The sequence below is a fragment of the Hylaeus anthracinus genome, unplaced genomic scaffold, assembly GCF_026225885.1.
Source record: "Hylaeus anthracinus isolate JK02 unplaced genomic scaffold, UHH_iyHylAnth1.0_haploid 12000, whole genome shotgun sequence".
In the NCBI taxonomy this organism is placed as follows: Eukaryota; Metazoa; Arthropoda; class Insecta; order Hymenoptera; family Colletidae; genus Hylaeus; species Hylaeus anthracinus.
Genome location: NW_026534347.1, coordinates 1131176 through 1150444, shown reverse-complemented (window position 1 = coordinate 1150444; position 19269 = coordinate 1131176). Strand labels below are relative to the sequence as shown.

The window sequence follows — 19269 nt, the reverse complement described above, 5'->3', positions numbered from 1 at the left end:
TTGTTTACACGATTCCACCTCTTCAATATAGAATACATGTTTTTAACAAAATATAAAACAATATAAACTTTAAACGATATTATTTCTATCCGAGTCACGAGATAAAAAAACGATGTAAAACGTATTACTGATCGATTCAAAAATTAGTATCGTTCGAAAACAATGCCATTGGTCGATAGCGACACCGTTCTCTGATCGTTCTCATCGAAATGCGCCATTTCCGTCTCGAGGAAAAAGAAAACGACATTGAAGAAAGGTACTCTCGAAGGATCTTCCGAGATAGAAATCGGTTCGTCGTTTCTTTGCGATTTCACGAACAATATAGCTGGTAATCGAGTGATCTGTCGATGAACGGGTAAACGTTATCGTGCGCGTGATTAAGAGGTTCGACATTGTAAATGAAAGTGTCGCAGCACCGTGTGTACAGTGTACGTGATACGAGTCTCAAACTCGATCCGTTTTAGTGCGATAGAATTATTCGTTTCGAGGATTTGGCCACATTAGGTTAGAGAAACACCGAAATACCGTCCGGTTAATCGGGGAAGTGTCGTTCGTAACAACTGTTGGTTTGCGAGAAGTGGCAAAAGTATATAATTCTCGAACGAAAAAAAAAGGGGAGTGTGAATAAACCAACGAGATTCTCGAAATCGTGTGTCTAGCTGTGTGTACCAGCCGGAGCTGTCATAAATGTACACATTCTATATAGATTGCACGATCTATGCTCGGTTAGTGGGCCGATTTACTGGAGACAAGTGATCGTGTCTGACGCGCGGCAGTGAATTGACATTAATCATCGTCGCGCGGTGTTGTGCACCCATCGACCATCTAAAGAACTTAGTGCCGCATTTCTATCCGACAGCGAGTTTCCTCACGCAGCAGTTTAAGCACCGAAGATTCGAGTTTTTCATTTTGCCAGGTGGTCCTTACCCTTACTACCACCGAAACGCATTTTTTATGTTCTATTCTTTTTTCTGCTATCACTCGTTGTGCGCGAAAAGAGTTACATGTTTACGAACGGTGTCATATGCGACAAAGACGCAGAATGTGTGCTTGATAACGTATCTGCATTATTCTATTTGACGTGTATCCAATCGCATGGACGTCGATAAGATCATGTGTATTCTAAGTACACCATTTTCTTTTTTTTTTTAGTCTGTGCCTTTTCTCCTGTCGCTCTTTCAGTTGATAAGTTTTTTTTGGCTTCCCAAAGGATTCGATATTTCAGATATTGCTGACGTTTCACGGGCGGTGACAAGTAGTCGGAGCCCGTAACTATTGTGGCGCATCGCTTACTCCCTTTATTCGTCTCTCTTCCTCTCTCTCTCTTGCTACGTTTACCAGAAGGAGAGAGAAAGAATGTGAACGGGCGGGTGAGAAAGCGAGAAAAAGATAGAACGAGGAACGAGTGAAAGAAGGAAAGCTTGTGAACGAATAAACTGAATGAGAAAGAGAGAGTATATTTTAACAGAGTAACGGAATGAAAGAAAAGAGGACAGAGTTACCGAGCGAGTAGAAGAGAGGAAGAGTACCATATACGTATGCGACGAAGAAAGAGAATGACAGAATTCGCGCGCGCGTACAGAGTACTCTATCCGTCCTTATCGGTTTCTTCCTTTCGCAGTCTTTATGCACCGCTTTAACGGTTTCTCGTGATTTTTCGATAATGCCATTTCGCCGAAGGTTATGAGGTATTGGTTACATAGATAACTTTCGGGTGAGTTTTTTCGCAATATGAAACTTCGATGCAGCTTTGCTTTGTCGTAAGTGTGCGTAAGGTTGGCGATTGTGTGTGTACGTCGTTGCTTTTCATTCGGTCTCATCCTTACGAGCGTTTTTACTTTACCGGCTATTATTGAATATTACCAAAGGGCCAGGATTGTTATCGCTTAAAATCCTCCTGATTTATGCATTTCTCGAGGTTTCGAGATGCCTCGTGTCCAAAAATGCAAAAAAACCGGTTATAAAATTCAAGATGTGTGATTATTGACCTCTTGGAAGAATATTTTTGAAGGATACACATGGTTTAAACGATTGTGTTTGTGTCAACATAGGTGTACTGTGATAACATGGATAAAATCATTTGAATCAGGTGTATCCTTTAGAGGCATTCTTTTTAAAAGCCAATGAGCATAAATATTGGCATAGAACAATTCTTGGAATAATTATTATAATTCTTGCATATATTATCAAGTTTATCATATATCAAAAAGAATATAAGCTTTTGAGTCTATACTATAGAACTAGCGAGAAGATCTGTTGGATAGAATGAAGGATCTATTGAATTGCTACGCGATTGGGAGCAGCACATGAAAGACTCGAGTAGTCAAAACTGCATACCTCTCTATCTTACCTCCCAAAACAAGGTTTGCTCGACTCGTTTGGTTATGTTATATGTGGAAAGAGAATGCAAAAGAAGAATGCTTTCTCCGGTTTACAAATGATCCCTTCTATGCTATTCTAGATCTACATCCAGCATTTCTAAGAACTCTGCAGATTCTGATGGAATGAACTTTTGTATTATTTTCGTTTTCAATAATGTTACTTTTATCTTTTTTATTTTTTAATCATTTTAAATCAGTGTTCAAAGTTAGCTCCGCGAGCTTTGAATTACGACGAATTTACGACACGCGCATCACGTGGCCCCGTGCATTACTTGAATTCGTTTCCATTGACTGAAAAAAAGATATGAGAAAGTTTAATGCGATTTAAACATATATTAACTTGTTAATCGTATCCAAATGGGCGCAGTTTGAACCTGTTTTCGACCTGGTTGCCCCAAGTTACGCGATTCCGTGATCGCCTTGAAGTTGCTGCGATTAGTCACTGTATTACCGATTCTCACTATATTCGTTCATTTCTTGTTAAAACGGGCTTACATTATCACTTAGACGGTCTGAGTTTTATCAGCCTGTAGTATTATCGCAAAGCAACGTTAAACTGTTGGATTCTCTATGACTCGCTATGCGAACTAATTGAATAATGTAATTAACAGGAACCCTGTTCTAATGGGTTAAATAGTATTCGTTACTTTTTTTTCAGTTGGTTTTACATACAGTACTTTTCATATGTGAGTTACAGAATTTAATACGTCAAGCAGACAATGTAATTTTTGCACTCACCATTTATCAAATCCAATGCTTATTTTTATTTCGTTAAGATAAATAATCATTCGTACCCCTTGTAAACTGGCAATCAAATATGATTTAAGCATGGCTACTTCATTTTATTTGTCATTTTTTTTTTTTTTTTTTTAATATACCTAGAAATATATATGTTAAGTTTTCCCGTTACAAAATATGCTGTTACTGTTAATAAATCATTGTAAGAATTGTTACCGTATCGTAACATATGCTTTAAAATATACTCTTCTATATATTTGATACTATTTACTTTATTATATTTTCTGTAGGTTATAAAACGAAGGTAGCAATTTTTGTTTGCATAGGTTAGTGTCATTCGTTAATTTCCATACGAATAAAACGTATATATCGAAATACTTACAGTTCACGAAAACAATTCATAATTCTTTATGCATGCTTATCAATCCATTATATTTGAGTTAAAACATTTAGTTAAATGTTGATTGCTATGTACGTAAATCAGAGCCTTATCTATTATGCATGGAGTTTCAGTATAAATAGACGTTTATCTTCCGATTTGGAGATTTAAACGAAAAATGCAAAGTGTGAACTATTTAATATTCTTTGCATAAATATTCATGTATTTTTTTAATATTAGTTTTCATAAGTAACTTTTTTAAATCAGATAATATTATTTAATTGTAGTAAGAATTTAAGCATTTCTGCAAAAACTAACAATCTTTCTTGTACTTAGGTGATCATGGCTAATCGGGGTACAGCCCAGAGGCCAAATGGTTCGACTCAAGGGAAGATTTGTCAGTTTAAGCTGGTGCTGCTTGGAGAATCTGCAGTTGGAAAGTCAAGCCTTGTTTTGAGGTTTGTTAAAGGACAGTTCCATGAGTATCAAGAAAGTACTATTGGAGGTAAGAAATCTTGCTCTAAGATATGGTTGTGGTCTCCAAAGGGTTAATCTAATATACATTCAAATAATTTTGTATTTGAAATTGTTTTATTCTTATGTTAATCTTTGTAGCTGCATTTTTAACACAAACAGTATGTTTGGATGACACAACTGTCAAATTTGAGATTTGGGACACAGCAGGACAGGAGCGTTATCACAGTCTTGCACCAATGTATTATCGAGGTGCACAGGCTGCTATTGTTGTGTATGATATAACAAATCAGGTAAGTAAACATTATGGAAACCGAATATATATCTTTTTTTTAATTGGGGAATTTCTGAATTGAAACTACAGGACACATTTGTACGTGCCCAAACGTGGGTGAAGGAATTGCAACGACAAGCCAGTCCAAGTATAGTTATAGCATTAGCTGGGAATAAAGCGGATCTTGCTAATAAAAGAGTTGTAGAATTTGATGAAGCTCAATCATACGCGGATGAAAATGGTCTTCTTTTTATGGAAACTTCAGCAAAAACAGCAATGAATGTTAATGATATATTCCTGGCAATCGGTAAGATAATTCTTTATCATTAGCGCTTCGTATATGACGATTTATGGAAGACTTGCCCCCAGGTTTAGTTAACCATCTTTCTTGTAAGACGAGTTTCATTCAATTAAATAATAATAATTGAAAATGTGTCTTCTGTAGTGCTGTTAGCAAACATACCTCTACTTTGTAAAAGATCTAATAATTTTTTAATATTTATTGAGATAATATGTGTTCATATCATATTTTCTATAGTATATGTAACATGATAACAGATGCTATTTCATAACCAGATGTTCCTTTGACATTGCCCAGATAAAACCACAGATATAATTGTTTTTGAAATTTTCACGATTTATACAATCTTTTTAAGAGAATCTCTTAATGGATGTTAATAAATATATATAAAAATTGATAACATAAAATGTGTTTTTCGATCCGTTACAGCTAAGAAACTTCCAAAGAACGAGCAATCGGGAAGCGCAAGTACAAGTGGGCAAGGTCGTCGATTAGTCGAGACAGAAGGACAAAAGGCAGCAACTGGCAATTGTTGCAAGTGATTATCCAAATCTGTACGTGTCAAATATTACGTTGGTATATATTTTTATATTAGTTAAAATTTGTCACGTTTGTGATCAACAATGGTGGGAAACATAATAACATTTAAGGAGTCACAAAATAATTGATATACGCAGATATGTTATGAGTCTAACGTTCAGTATAATAATACATTATGTCTACGTATTTTTATAATGCAACAATGTATAAGGAGAAGGGACCGATGGTCTTGCAATGACAACAGATTTGATATTAAGTAGGTTACAAATTTGCAATTCATGGCTATTTCATGCAAAATTTTGTATTAGTATTATGAAATATCTGAGTAGATATTGCTGTAGTATATTTCTTGTTACGTTTAATATTTTTATTGCATGTACTCCTGATTTATTTCGATCATTATATTTATTAAATAAGTGAACAAAGGACACGCGAATATCAAAAGTTGGATCAGTGTTCTTTTTTAAAATCTATATTTGATGTATAAAATAATTGATACTTCAGAGGGAAAAAAGAATTATGCATAAACAAATTTTTTTTATAAATATATACTGCGAATTTATGTTCGACGTTACCAGAAAAAAAAAGGATTTTTTTCACTAATTAATGAAATTTCTTATATAAACGAAATATAAACACGTTTGTCTATTTGCAAATTTGTTTACAGATTTGTTTTTGCACAGTCTTATAATGAATTTATCAATTCCCAATGTTTTGGCATTTAATAGAGTTCTTTTTTCAAAGAAAATAATAATTATTTATATAAGACTTTCCTTGGATAATTATTGTATTTCACATAGCTTGGACTAACTATCGCAGTAAATAATAATGCACAGTCTAAGGATTTTATATTTTCTTTGTAAACCTTTAATATGACTCTTTATTCTATACTTTTCTTTGATCACTTGTGTGATTGTTGCAAAATGTTTGTCATACATCTACAGTTGTATTTGTAGCAAATACCTTCTCTGTTTTATATGTTATATGTTGAAATTTGCAGGATTCTGCCGCGAGGTAGTGATGCTTGTATTGTGCTTACAAATATTATAACTCTTCTTACTACTTTTATTTTTTTTTAATTTTCATTCAATTAATATCTACATAACACTTATTTTTAAAATATGAATTATACAGTTCTATATTCAATGCAAGAGAGTAAACAATCCTTGTAATATATTCACAACCTTGTTACTGTAAATCTTAAAGTGACATTAAAGGAAACGTTAATTTCTTACTCAACAGTTGAGTCTATTAATTCAATGAATGCAGCTGTAAATACTTCGACAAACACCTTTATCTGAACAGTGTATAATTTAATATAAATATATTTCGTACATTTTTTCATTATTTTATACATTTCACCTTTTGCAGTTGTTATTAATATTCTATTAGTGCTACTCGTTGTTTAAAAGCATTACTTTTAGATAGTACATTTCGTAAATATTCCCATGTTGCAGAGTAGTTTTGCATTTCTATTGGTTTATAGTTAGAGGTTAATTAAAATCGAAATGTACAAACATGCTTTTCGTTACACTTGTTTATTTTGTATTTAAACGTAAGCGCTGAGGTTTAAACAAACTATTGTTTACAAGACATATTTGAATGTAATGTACAATTAGTTACCACAGGTTTTCGAATGACAAAGGATAATTAAACGATACAAGTTCCTATTATTATACTGAAATATAAAAGTGTTGTCTCTTTTTACAAATGCATATTAGTTTTGTTTCAAACGCACCTTTAGGTAAGTCAACAGTCTCTATTGTCTAAGTGTGATCACGAGTATTGTGATTAAAACATTTCGTTAAGCAGTATTTTATATATACGTATATATATATATATCGTGTATATATGTCATTATAACATCAATTTTTCACTAATTTAACACTATGAAATTATTAAAGTTGTAACAGTCGATACATGTCAAATTGGGAACTAAAATCAAATAAGTAATTATCACATTCAATACAATTTCTTTAATAGGTTTCAAATAGGCGGGTATTTGTACACGAGATAACTTTAAATAAAGTTTTTTATCGAAGTAATAAAAGATTATTTTCGAAAAGTCACGAAGTAATTTAAACGAAATTACTGTATTGCGTTAAGTTAATTTTGTACTGAAAATATAATTCTTTGATTTAAAATTATGACTTTAATACTGTATAATTGTACATATCGAATAAAAGACGCGTATTATACGTTTTTCATTTTTATTTCTCGATAAGAACACATAGTTAAAAGTTTGAGATATTGGTTACAGTTGATGTCATCATGTAAATTTGTAGAATATAATGTGCCTTGTTCTGCAACGGGTACTATATACGTTAATTAAAAGAAAATATATCATTATTGTTTTTTTCGATACATTTTATTAACGAAGCATTGTAGGAGACACACTCTACTTTTTGTTTACAGATATGTACCATAATCAACAAATATAAGTACACAATGAGTGTGTCCACAATGAATTTGAATGGAATATGAAACAATGGGAAAATGCCACTATATTGGAATGGGAGGTAAACTGTGCAGGACGAACATTTTGCCTGAGTGATTAACTAAAAAAAAAATGCGTGTATCACGTTGCATTCGACGATATATTATCTATTTTGAGTATCAGATCTATCGAAATGAGAGAAAGAAAGGGAGAGAGTGAGACATTATGGTGAAGCTCCCATTTGTAATTCTAGTAGTAATGGGCGATGTTCGTTATAAATATATATATATAAATATATAAATACGATTATACTATAAATCATATACAATAAATATGATTTATATAATAAGTAATGTTAATGGTAATAAGTAATAATGATAATATTAATGGTAAATAATAATAACACGATAAATAATAATAACGTTAATATTAGTAACTATAATATACATTTAAAATATACAATGTACGATGAACTTTTGGCACGCGAAACGTCTTGTAAGATAGTAGGCCATTCCTGCTGCTATAATTACCTATGTATTTACTTTCTTAGTTTGTAAACATGTATAACAAATTCTTGCTCCGAAATATATTGTATATTAATTTTATTCGATAATTCACGATAAATTATAGATAATTACACAAGAAGAAAAAAAATAATAAACTTGTGAATATTACTAACGATTTCGTCGCATTCATACACAGTTATTTATCATTTTATAAATAAGGTCTGTTGTTGCAATGAAAGGAGCAGTTAAATCTGAATAAAATAGTAGCTTTACAAAATGATAGCTTAATTTAAGTGCATTGTTCGAATTCATTTATTCGATCTAATCTTAATTTGTTTGAAACATTCTATAATGTTAAATGTTTATTTCCACGCTGTAATTTAAGCGGAAGTACGTGGAATAAATGATCCAAAAATACGTTCCAATTATTGAATCTTTACTTCTTTTCATAATGTAAATAGTGTTATTATTAAGATGGTTCTTTTGTAACTGTACTAGTCAAAACAAAACTCAAATACAGAAAGTATTGATAACGATATATTAAAATTCATTAGTAGAAGTTAAAATGAGCAAATAATTAAAATATCGGTAATTGAACGACAGTGGCGCCATCGGTGGCAAAACGCCCAAATGTGTTCTCGAATAGTTCTTATTTTTAAACGCTAGATGGCGACATTTGTATGCTTTCATAAAATAATAAAAAATTTGAAAGTTAAAAAATGGTTTTCATTCAAATTTTAATATCACGTTACTGGTCCACTTATTTGTTATTGCATATAATAATAAAAAAAACGTTAACATGCAAGTGGCGCCAACTAGCAGTCAGAAATAGAACTAATTTCGGAGTTTGGTCAGCGCCTCTCTCGGGAAAACGCTCAAGTTTGTCCTCGAATAGTTCCTTTGTTTAGCGTTAGATGGCGCCATTTGTATGTTTATAAAAAATTTTTTTTTATTATTAACAAATAAGTTAGCCAGCAATGTGGCATTAAAATTTGAATGAAAATCATTTTTTTAACCCTTAAATTATTTTTCTTTTAAATAAAAATCAAATGGCGCCATCTAGCGTTTAAAACAGGAACTATTCGAGAACAAACTTAGGCGTTGTGCCACCAATGGCGCCACTGTCAATCAATTACCGGCATTTTAATTATTTGCTTATTGTAACTTCTACTAATGAATTTTAATCTCCCAGTGTTTGTTTTATGACTACAAGTTTATTATTAAACGGAATAAAATAGATTATATAAGTATTTTTTTACTTTTTCTGTAATGTCGATAATTTTAGTTCCACCTTCTCACCGCTAGGTGGTTATAGCGTCGCTTGCCACGATTTTGACCATTCCCCTAACAAAACAATATTGTTTACATTCTCAGATAATTTATTTGTAAAAATGTCATCAGTTAATGACACAGACGATAAAGGATTAGAAGATCCTATTAGATGCATATTTTTTTCAGAATTTCATCATATAGTGGGTCCAAAAATTACTTGTCAGGTTAATAAAAATTGGAAACGATCTATTTGATCTATCAAGGGGTGAAATGTAAATACAACTCAATTATTTTTCAGGTACCAGATAATTTTATTTCAAAGGATATCTTTGATAATGTCAGTGTTTACATTATACCAAAGGCACAATTACAACGTAGCACTATAACAGTGTAGTTATAGTGTTCTGTGGTCCATAAACTGAAACAAAAATAAATAACAAAAACTCTAAATATCATTGTTATTCTCGCATAAATCACTTGTATAGAGTATTATTAGTTTATTTATATTCGAATCTAATAAAAAAATATGTTTATCAAAGGTTTCAACAAGGACTTCGTATATATAAAGAATCAAAGAATGAATTTTAGTAACCTATCAATATTGTCCCTTATCTGTCTCCTAAGTTAAATAATTTTTAAATTTTATTGATTATGATAGAATAATAAAATATAATTTAACAGTATTTCTTGTTTTCTTGTTTTACCATCTATGCATCTGTAGACATAGCAAAATACAGTACGTTATGCGTCAATTCGAGCGATTGACCTGTTAGGTATTGTTTCGTATAAGTTTATGTAATAATTAAAGTAACACAAAATATACGCGACTTCTAACAATGACCTCACTACTAAGGGTCTGCAGTTTGATCTCAAGAAAAAGGTGTTTTCAAGAATTTGCATCACAAAGTCGTCCTATTACGTATTTTACACGTATCCCCAGTAATATTAAGGTTAGAATATTTTCGTAGAAAAACAATGAATCTATACGAAAATAATAAAAAAACTTCTAGCATAAATTATTCATCTGTTTTTAGAAATTCACATCAGTTTTACAAGTGAAATACTTTTCAGCAGAAAATGATATGAAATTGGAAAAAAAATTAGTGTATACAGGAAGTTTGTCACATCATTTTCGTAATATTAAAGTATTTTCCTTCTTCACATCGTTTGGAAGCTTCGTGTTTCAACCAATACTTTATCAAAAAGCTCTCGAAGATGATAGTATGTTAGCATTTGTGGGAATAATTGGAGTGATTAACTTCTTTGCCATAGGTACTCCGGTATTAATACACTTAATAGCAAAAAAATATGTTACCGATTTATACTATTTTCCTCTTGAAGATAAGTACCTTGCTCTAAGGTATTCCTTTTTTCTTCGCAAGAAAGAGGTACCTATAAACATTTTTTCTAATTCATTCTCTATTTCTATTAGACAATTTATTTCACTGCAAACCTATGATTATATCTTGATTATTTCAGATTCCCTTTATGGTACACGACGTGCACGTTCCCGATGTATGTGGTATGTTCACAACGTGCTTTATAAAAGGAAATCCACTCTTCTTTAATGAAGCAAATTTTAAAGATGCCAGTCATTATTATAATATCATGGGATTCTATAAACCAATAGATTTTAAATTGGACACTAATGTAAATGTAAATAAAATTAAAACACTAAAAGAGGATCACGGTCCACTAAAAATTGAAAATAAACAGTAAGGGTAATTTGAAATTCGAAGCAGTTTCATTTATTACACAACTTCTTAGTCTAAAATTTGTATACATTGTTTAAAAGTCTATTACGAGTTCCTAGGTAGAAAATATATACAATACATTATTATATAGACATTGCATACTGTGAAATACAGTATCAACTTATTAACATGGAAATTCGTAACTCCTAATTGATGCGTGTGTAAGGAGTATTACAAATCTCCGGTCGACGTTCATAATTTTTTTGTCTTCAAATGTACAATTTGGGAATAAAATATGCTATGAACAATTTTGACAAGTTAACAAAAATATAAATACTCTAAAGTAACCCAATTAGAGAGTCAAATTGTCTCTTAAATACAGCCTCTTCTAGGTGTAGTAATAGTTTTAAGAATGACACAACGTAATCTGATAATCATCCAAGACTGGCAGATACGTTATTATAGAGATCACAGATTATAGTCGATACCTTCGAACAATTTCAAAGGTATGAGCAAAAGAGTTATGTCAAGTCAATTGTGCAATCACTGTACACTAAGCTGGAAGTAAGTCAAAATCATCCGAAACATGCACCATAGGAACATGAACGTCTTCTATCTGAGGTGTCGCTTTAAATTCACATAGTCCAACTTCTTTTAATTTCCATTCCCAATCCATTCTCTGCACAGCGTGCAACGACTCAGCTTCGTTGTGATGTCTAAGCAACATCGCTTCCTAAAATAATATTTTCGTTACGTTACATTGTTACTTCGATAATCCTTACTTGAACAGCTATTATTTTTACCTTGATTTTTTCCCATTTATCATCCACATCTTGCAACCAACTCAAAAATAATCGTCCGTTATATCGACTCCTCGCGTTTCTGTCTTTTTCTTCTTGTTCCGGGGTAATAACATTATACACCTCTTCGTCTTTTAATATGGTACAAACAGAGAAGGGTAAAGCTTGGTTAGCAAGGGCCCTAGCAGCTCTACCGTGCACTCTAAGGATTTCCTGTTCCACTGACAAAACTAATTTCTCTTTTTCAACGACATGCTGCATTCTCAGACGGTATCTCTCTTTTTCTTGTTCAACGTACAAGTCCTTCATAGCGCCTTGCAATCCAACCGGAGGATTGACGTTTGGCTCTTTGTTCGCATTTCCGGCTAATACGTATGTACAACGATTCATTAAATAATCTTTGAATCCCTGAGGTGGTTTCGGTTGTACTGGAAAAAGGCCCTTTCTTCTTCTTTCGATCTAAAACGACAAAGATATTATCTCCCAAAGATATATTCCGTGAAAAGATTTTCGGAATAATTTCATAAGAAATTAAGACAGCGATGTTAATTCAAATCTAACCTGTTTTCTAATATTGAGGAACAATTGGTAACAGTTAGTGATAGGTTGATCGTGTGGATGAACTTCCGGACCCGCGTTAGTTGCTTCGGATGATTCATTAGAAGCAGCCGTAGCAGCTTGCGTTTCTTTATTAGGTTTCATTTTTCTTTTCCTGGGGTGAAGTTCAACGGGTGGTGCTGGAGTACCCACGTTCGACGTCGTCGATGAGGTAGTCGTCGAAGTATTTTCCGAATTTTCCGCATTGCTATCTTTCTGACTCTTACCGCTAGTTTCGGTATTTTTCTCCGACTTTTCTACGATGACATTTGTCTTCGAAGTGGCGCTATTACTCGCAGCCTCGGTCGCGCTGGTTTTATTGGATTCGGAGACAGTGGTTTCAGGCGTGGGCGAGTGATGTCGTTGTTGCGGTGACGAGTTATTCGAGCGATCCGTTGAAGTAGCCGCTGGTAGCGGAGATGAATTCGAATAGTTTCCATTACCTCCAGAGGTAGCGGTTTCCTTCAACGACGTCGAGCCATTGCCGCCATTGCCAGATCTATGCGAGCTTCTGAGTACCCTCTGATGATGCGTCGATCTCTCTTCCCCGTGCAAAGCACCACTAAAATCTTTTTTGTCCTCGCTTTTAGCGCTATTCCCACTTTCCGTAGGACTCGTCGTGCCACTGGCAGATTGACTTTGATCTTTATCCGTTGAGTCGTTGCTATTAGAACTCGCGACTACGTAGGGTAGCTGGTGACTTCTATTCGACGTGTTTTTTCCATTTCTATTCCCCTGCTCTTGTTCGGACGTGGTACTTTGCGGAATAACTATTTTCAAAGGTGGCACTTTGGGAGCTGAACTGGAATCCGAACCTTTCGATCGATCATCTTCGCCATCGGATTCAGGAGGTGCTGGTGTAGTTGTTTTTGTGCTTGTCGCCGAACCAGAAGGATTCGAAGGTTTCGGACTACTCGCCATCGAGGTACTCGGACTCTTCCTGTCGGCGCTGATCGAGGTTGTGTTTTGATTACTTTTACCGGAGGTCGCGCCAGCTCCTTGTTTACCCGATTTTGCACACTGCAACAAAACACGCTCGTCAGATACTAATTGCTTAATTAATCAAGTTTAACCTAGTCTTGGATACGTTTCGAATTGATCAAAAAATCTACTTACTTTTTCTCCCGTGCTGGTAGCATTTCTTCCGGTACTTTGCCTTCCAGTAGTCGCGCCTTTGGAACTCTCCTTCGCAGGCTCTGTATCCTTTCGTTTCTTCCGACGATTCTCTTCGTCCTGCTCGTCGGTATTGTCGCTCTCAAATGCGCGTTTGGAAGAAGGCGAGGCCGAAACCGTAGGAGCATCGTCGGTAGCGATCGACGTCGTTGTTGTTTCGCCAGAGGATGTCGTCGAACCGCTCCCGCCACTGGACGCATTGTTACCGCAACTTTGACCTCCTTGACCGCTGCTAGACTTGCCGCCGTCTTTATCCTTATCAGGATTAGGATTTGGCGAAGAACTCGAACCTCTTACAGGCGTCGGTTCCTTCGAACTTTTGAACTCGTACACATCGCCACTGTCCGTGACGGATGACGATGTGTTCCCAGGGCCGCTCGAGCCCGAGGCGGCATTCACGCTCCCCGACGAGGTGTTCGACGACGCTTTCGACGAACTTTCCATTTGACTTTGATTCTGGAAACGTTCCTTTCGATTAGAAAATTAACGATAACAACAATAATTATTTTCGAGAGAATTATATACTCTCGAAAGGCATCCTAGAATGAATTTTACAGAAACTTTGTTATGCATGTATGTTGCGTTACCACGTTGTACTGTTATAACAACAACCTCTAAGAGATGTGGTTGACCGTTTATATAATATTTAATATGTTCCGCGAATAAAAGTCTTAAAGAGATTACACTTGAAATATATACTATGGTATATTCAAAAAAGTGCACCGTAATACAAATTTCCTTTGAATGAAAGTTATTCTTTAAAACTCCGGCTTTATTTGTCTCAGTTGCAACCGACCAAGTATGCAAAATTCCAAGTATAGCAATTACCAAAGCACATACAAGCTTTACGCGGGTGTTATGTTCTTATATTGTCACATATCGTTACGTGCTTGTAGATTACGTATGCCACTTTATCGTTCATGTTCTACACAACAATCGCGGTATACTGCCTCGCGATTCACCGCGTTACCTTTTTAAAACGTCGCTCTCGAAAGTGTACCTACATTATATCTAGACTGGCAACAGAGTCGACTTTCACATTTTCTCAAAATGCAAAAGGAATTCAAGTAAAATTTTTCTCGACGTACATTTGTATACTAAAAATAAATCTGTTAAACTACGTTCGCGTGTCGATCGTGATTCCTTAATTGCTGCCGTGGCTGTGCTTCGATTGAAATTTAATTAACACGTTCGAGGCGAGCGTTCTCATAGGCAAATCGACGACTCGCGATTCGGAAGTTGAACGAATGTATTTCCATAGAAACGAAGCCTTTCCATCGACGTCGAGTACACGGTGGAAACCTCGATTATCAAGTCGAGTAAAACGCTATCAGCGTCGTCAGCCGAGTTTCTCTTTCTTGGAGCGAATAGTTAGGATTACGAATTTCTTACTTGTCGTACTTGTAACCAATTTATCACGTGCGTAATTGCAATGAAAACGGTTACAAGAATATAGCACTTTGTTATTACTATTATCGTTTCCAGTGCTGTCGCGTTAACGTTATCAATTCTCGAGATTTTTTATTTTGCTACATTCAAGGCTTCAAGTTCCGCAAGCTTGAATACAATTTAGCATGTTAGGGAGGGCCCAAGTGAACTACCTCTTTAACCTGTCCAAGTATAGACGAAGTCACTTTTCAGCCAGGATAATCGAGGTTCCAGCAGAAATGTAAAGGCGCGCGCGCGCGCGCGTGTGTGTGTGTGTACCTGTGCGTTCATGCCGCCCTGACGGGAGTTAGTAGAGCCCCCTCCTTTCTTTTCATCCCTCGCCCCTCGCACCTGGTTGAGCCGAAGCGTCACCCTCGGCGAGCTTCCAGACTGCCCGGTTCCCGATCTATCGACTGTGGAGAACAAAACGCCGGTTAATTGCAAGAACAACGACGGAATGCCAGGGAACGAGTTTCCACGAAACCAGTACTCCTTCGACGCAGAGGGAGGACGGTTCCAAGGAGTCGAGAAGAGGAGAGGTGAGACGAGGTGGGGAGAGAATCGGCCAAGAGAGAAAGAGAGACGAGTGAGCGGGACCACAAGGACGGTAAAGATTTCAAAGGGGGGAAAAACCCGATGGTTGCGATCATCGGGGGTACGGCCGTTAATCACGGGCCCCCTGGAAGAACGAGTTCCTCGAGGAGGGCAGGACGAGGGCAGAGAGTCCCGATCCGCGATCGATTCATTAGTCGCCTTTTACTGGACGATCGCGTTACAGGAAAGCGTGCCATTAAACTCTTTATTCGCTGCTGATCCTCCAGCGATCGGACTAACCGACGTCATTCAGGCGAAAACCGGAAGCGAGCATTCTGACGTCAAAATTTTAGCGAGTTTCAATGGTAAATCGCCGGGACTTATATTTATATATATGCGTAAGAGGATCGGTCTGAGATCAAATAAAATGGTAAATCCTTAAGTAGAGTAAAATGAATACAATTTGTACAGTCGTTTTTATTTCATACATGTCTGGTTTTGTTTCAGTGAAAACTCCACTAAGGCAGATTCGGCGACGAGCAATAACGCGGCTCGCGGTAATTTCAGGAAATGATTGTTTCGAGAGATTCCAGGGCACCCAGCTGTACTGGATCAATATACATATAATTGAATCTACGAGTTAACGCGACGTCACCGTAATTTTGGAGTCTGGATCAATACAATGTGGATTCCAGGACGATTTTTCGTTTAATGTGCATTCGTATTACGATCTCTTTCGCTTAGACATTGATCGTACGCTGCTCCTGCTCCTGCTCCTCCTCCTCCTCCTCCTCCTCCTTCTCCTTCTCCTCCCTCTTTCAAGGAAGAGGGAATTGTGCCAATGAAACTTGGCGCTTGCGAATAGCGTATCCGAAAATACATCAACCGCTGGTCAATGAATTTGCGGCTGTTAGCCGCTGTTACAGGGCATTAACAATTCACGGAGATCAAGCGTTTCTCCATATACGGTAGCAATGTTTTTCTTTAACCTTAGGAAGAATCTATTAAAAATGTATTATCTGCAATTGATGTAATCGACAAAAGTAAATATGATGCAACACGAAAACAAGTTTGAAATTAATTATATTGCTTTCGACGCGTATCTGAAACAAAGTTGGCTATTTACACAGCAATTGTTAGATAAAGCAATCGACTTGAGAAAAACTTGAATTCATTCGGAGGTCGATCTAGGGTCGACGAGCGCGTTTGAAAAAAATATTACGTTTATCTGCTTCGGCTTATCGTATCTAAAAGAAGATAACAAAATTTGGTGCAACGTAAATACGTAATTAGCAGCACTTGTAACCGAACAATGAAAAATAAAATGCGAGAAATATTTTCCGTGCTAAGCGAGTAATGCAAACACACGTAGCGTAATGCTATCTGTAGAAAGAGAGTACATATTTGCGGAACATTCTTACCGCGAAATGACGATACGTAAATATCACGGTGCATTCATGTATACATACATACGTGCTTCTGCGAAACGCAACGTATATTATTTCGTAGCATATACGTCTGCCCTCCTCCTACTTCCTGCGCGAGAGATGTTTCTGTATTCGAGCTCGAGTAACCGATGCGTTAAAATCTATCGAACACGGTGATTTATCTGCTTCCCCCTTCGCCCTTCCTTCTCATCCGCTAATCAGCACAAAGATAACCGCTTTTTTTTTTCACGTTAAGTTACACGAATAATCATCCAACGAATGTTTATACCTCGCGGCTAACAGCCGAAATCTGTGGAAATTTATTATTTTAAACAACAACGAATAATATTAATTAAACGTCACGGTCTATGCACGTTCCAAGTTTCAAAAATTTTAATGCGACATAGTAAAAATATTCTAAGCACAATAATCGGAATACCGATACGAACGTTCGACGAATCAAATATTGATCGTCGATAAGATAATCGAAAAGGTATTTTCAGAACGTAGAGGAGGTCTCCGTCGTTGGAATACGAATCTAAGCGGTGGTTCTCTTCAGTTTTTCGTTCCTGACCTTTCCGAACGCTGGAGGACACCGGAGTCTACGACTGGCCAGAAAAGATACAGCATTCTTTGCAACCGATAACGTCATACGTTTTATCGGATACTGTTTGCGAGAAAAGTTCATTATCTCGTCGCGTTTCACGATAAAGATAATTCTGCGACAGATGTCGAACTGACATACGTCGGAATCCTAACACTTTCGACCCATTATTTTTCTATTTAGCTTTTAATCGTCTCTCACTTTTTAATTGATAAATAGGCGAGCAATCGGTAACGCGCGCGAGTGTCGAATAAAAGAAATTAATGGTGGCTTACCGTAAACGTTAAACTTTGTTCGTTCTCTATATAAAACCGAACGTGGAAGAAACTGCAGACACCGGGCATCAATGATGTCACTGTTGCGAAATAAAAGCTACATATGCGCAATCGAAGTAAACTTTGCGACTGATAACGTTCCGTGATGGTCGAACTGAAGTGTACTAACTGAAGTATGCCAACCAAAGTACCGATTTAAATGTAGCCATCGATCAGCACACAATGACGAAACATGTCACAACGGGAATCAAGGTCAGGCCAGACGTTACTTTGTAAAGTGTCGCAGTTTCCTCCTACCAGCCGTCAATTTATATTGCGAAAGATTAGCATATCGCGCGAGCTAAAACTTCAAAAGATTTTAGCTACATCGAAGGAGAGCACGAGACACGTTTGTATCGTGTTTCCAACGTGTTCCGCGAAATACGCGATACATAGCGCGTAACCGGTTTCGACCTCGCTACATGCACGTTTAATTGTCACCGTTAAGCAGTCCCGAGCCTTCGACTTAATCCCATTAACCGTTAATGAATTCCTCTGGAAAACATTGTCGCTACTTTCTGCTTGCACGCTTTTCATCGTCCATCGGTAACGAAATCGTAATGTTACCGACGAGGACACCTCCATATGCATTTTACCACTTTACCGACATAGTAGCCTAATTTCTTTTTTCCACGAATACCAAAACGTCATTGTTATCGTTGTACGAGTAACGAAATGTTATATACATATTGATCAGAAAACGATTAATGGTCCATTGTGTCTTCATACATTCATGTGTATTAATGGAACGAATACTTTAAACATGAATTTTGGAACTCCCCTTCGACTGAGGCCACGAGTAGACGTATGTCTGCAACAGTTACTCTTAATCATTGTGTTGTGGCACGCTACCGTCCCGTGAAGGACACTGTGCTACACTGTGTCATGAATGTTTGACAACAGGTGAGACTCCAACTCTTGATGGCTTTAAAATTGTTAAGATTTTCTACGAAGATCACACAATGGATAGGCCGAAATTGTTACCATTGTCAAACATACTACAGCAAAAGAACTTTACAAACGAGCATGCAAGGTTAAGATTCGTGCCATTTCTAGAGCATACAGTGATACATGATCGATGATGTAAAAATTGGTCGTGATGGAAAAAAAGCCGAGGGTTACTGGTTGGTAAAGTGTTAAGTATCTTCTTGAAAACCATAAGTTTAAAGAGATTAAAAGCCGCTGGCTCGCAGGATCGCGAACGATCAGGGCAAGCTTGTTAGAAAATGGTGCGCCGTTGCAGCAACTGCAACATAGTAGAACCCTTTCGGCGGTGCGATCACCCTAGTGGTGTCGATGGACGCAGCCCGCGAGCGCAAACGTGTCCAATGTACTTGCCAGTCAGCGTGCTCTCTCTCTCTCTCTCTCTCTCTCTCTCTCTCTCTCTCTCTCTCTC

The 19269-nt window shown here is 36.3% G+C and overlaps 4 protein-coding genes across 10 annotated transcripts in view; 3 read left to right on the top strand and 1 right to left on the bottom strand.

Moving 5' to 3' along the window:
- Positions 1 to 201: 201 nt before the first annotated feature.
- On the top strand, positions 202 to 8205 carry LOC128890041 (ras-related protein Rab-5C). Of its 5 annotated transcripts, none has more exons than XM_054148201.1 (6): positions 202 to 916; positions 3835 to 4003; positions 4114 to 4265; positions 4337 to 4553; positions 4977 to 5123; positions 7503 to 8205. In XM_054148201.1, exons 2-5 carry the CDS (start codon positions 3841 to 3843, stop codon positions 5087 to 5089), a joined length of 645 nt encoding a protein of 214 aa, XP_054004176.1. In that variant the 5' UTR covers positions 202 to 916; positions 3835 to 3840; the 3' UTR covers positions 5090 to 5123; positions 7503 to 8205. The 5 variants fall into 5 exon arrangements, with proteins under 5 accessions (XP_054004176.1, XP_054004174.1, XP_054004172.1 ...); XM_054148197.1 differs by having other exon boundaries at positions 203 to 916; positions 4977 to 5101; XM_054148200.1 differs by lacking the exon at positions 202 to 916 and adding an exon at positions 1054 to 1714 and having other exon boundaries at positions 4977 to 5101.
- A 1495-nt stretch (positions 8206 to 9700) lies between these two features.
- LOC128890038 (transmembrane protein 70 homolog, mitochondrial) lies at positions 9701 to 11484 on the top strand. Its single transcript, XM_054148192.1, has 3 exons — positions 9701 to 10252; positions 10337 to 10690; positions 10782 to 11484. Exons 1-3 carry the CDS (start codon positions 10139 to 10141, stop codon positions 11019 to 11021), a joined length of 708 nt encoding a protein of 235 aa, XP_054004167.1. The 5' UTR covers positions 9701 to 10138; the 3' UTR covers positions 11022 to 11484.
- LOC128890020 (ankyrin repeat domain-containing protein 12) overlaps positions 11025 to 19269 on the bottom strand; it is a 17755-nt gene continuing 9510 nt past the window's right edge. For both annotated transcript variants that reach the window (XM_054148162.1, XM_054148163.1), the window contains 5 exons: positions 15274 to 15407; positions 13510 to 14022; positions 12358 to 13413; positions 11800 to 12255; positions 11025 to 11729 (listed from right to left, as the gene is read on the bottom strand). In XM_054148162.1, the coding sequence (XP_054004137.1) occupies positions 11550 to 11729; positions 11800 to 12255; positions 12358 to 13413; positions 13510 to 14022; positions 15274 to 15407 (2339 nt within the window). In that variant the 3' untranslated portion in view covers positions 11025 to 11549. The remainder of the gene's footprint in view (positions 11730 to 11799; positions 12256 to 12357; positions 13414 to 13509; positions 14023 to 15273; positions 15408 to 19269) is intronic.
- On the top strand, positions 15452 to 16172 carry LOC128890043 (uncharacterized). 2 transcript variants are annotated; one of them, XM_054148204.1, is made up of 2 exons: positions 15452 to 15893; positions 16036 to 16172. In XM_054148204.1, exons 1-2 carry the CDS (start codon positions 15452 to 15454, stop codon positions 16170 to 16172), a joined length of 579 nt encoding a protein of 192 aa, XP_054004179.1. The 2 variants fall into 2 exon arrangements, with proteins under 2 accessions (XP_054004179.1, XP_054004180.1); XM_054148205.1 differs by having other exon boundaries at positions 15452 to 15958; positions 16036 to 16158.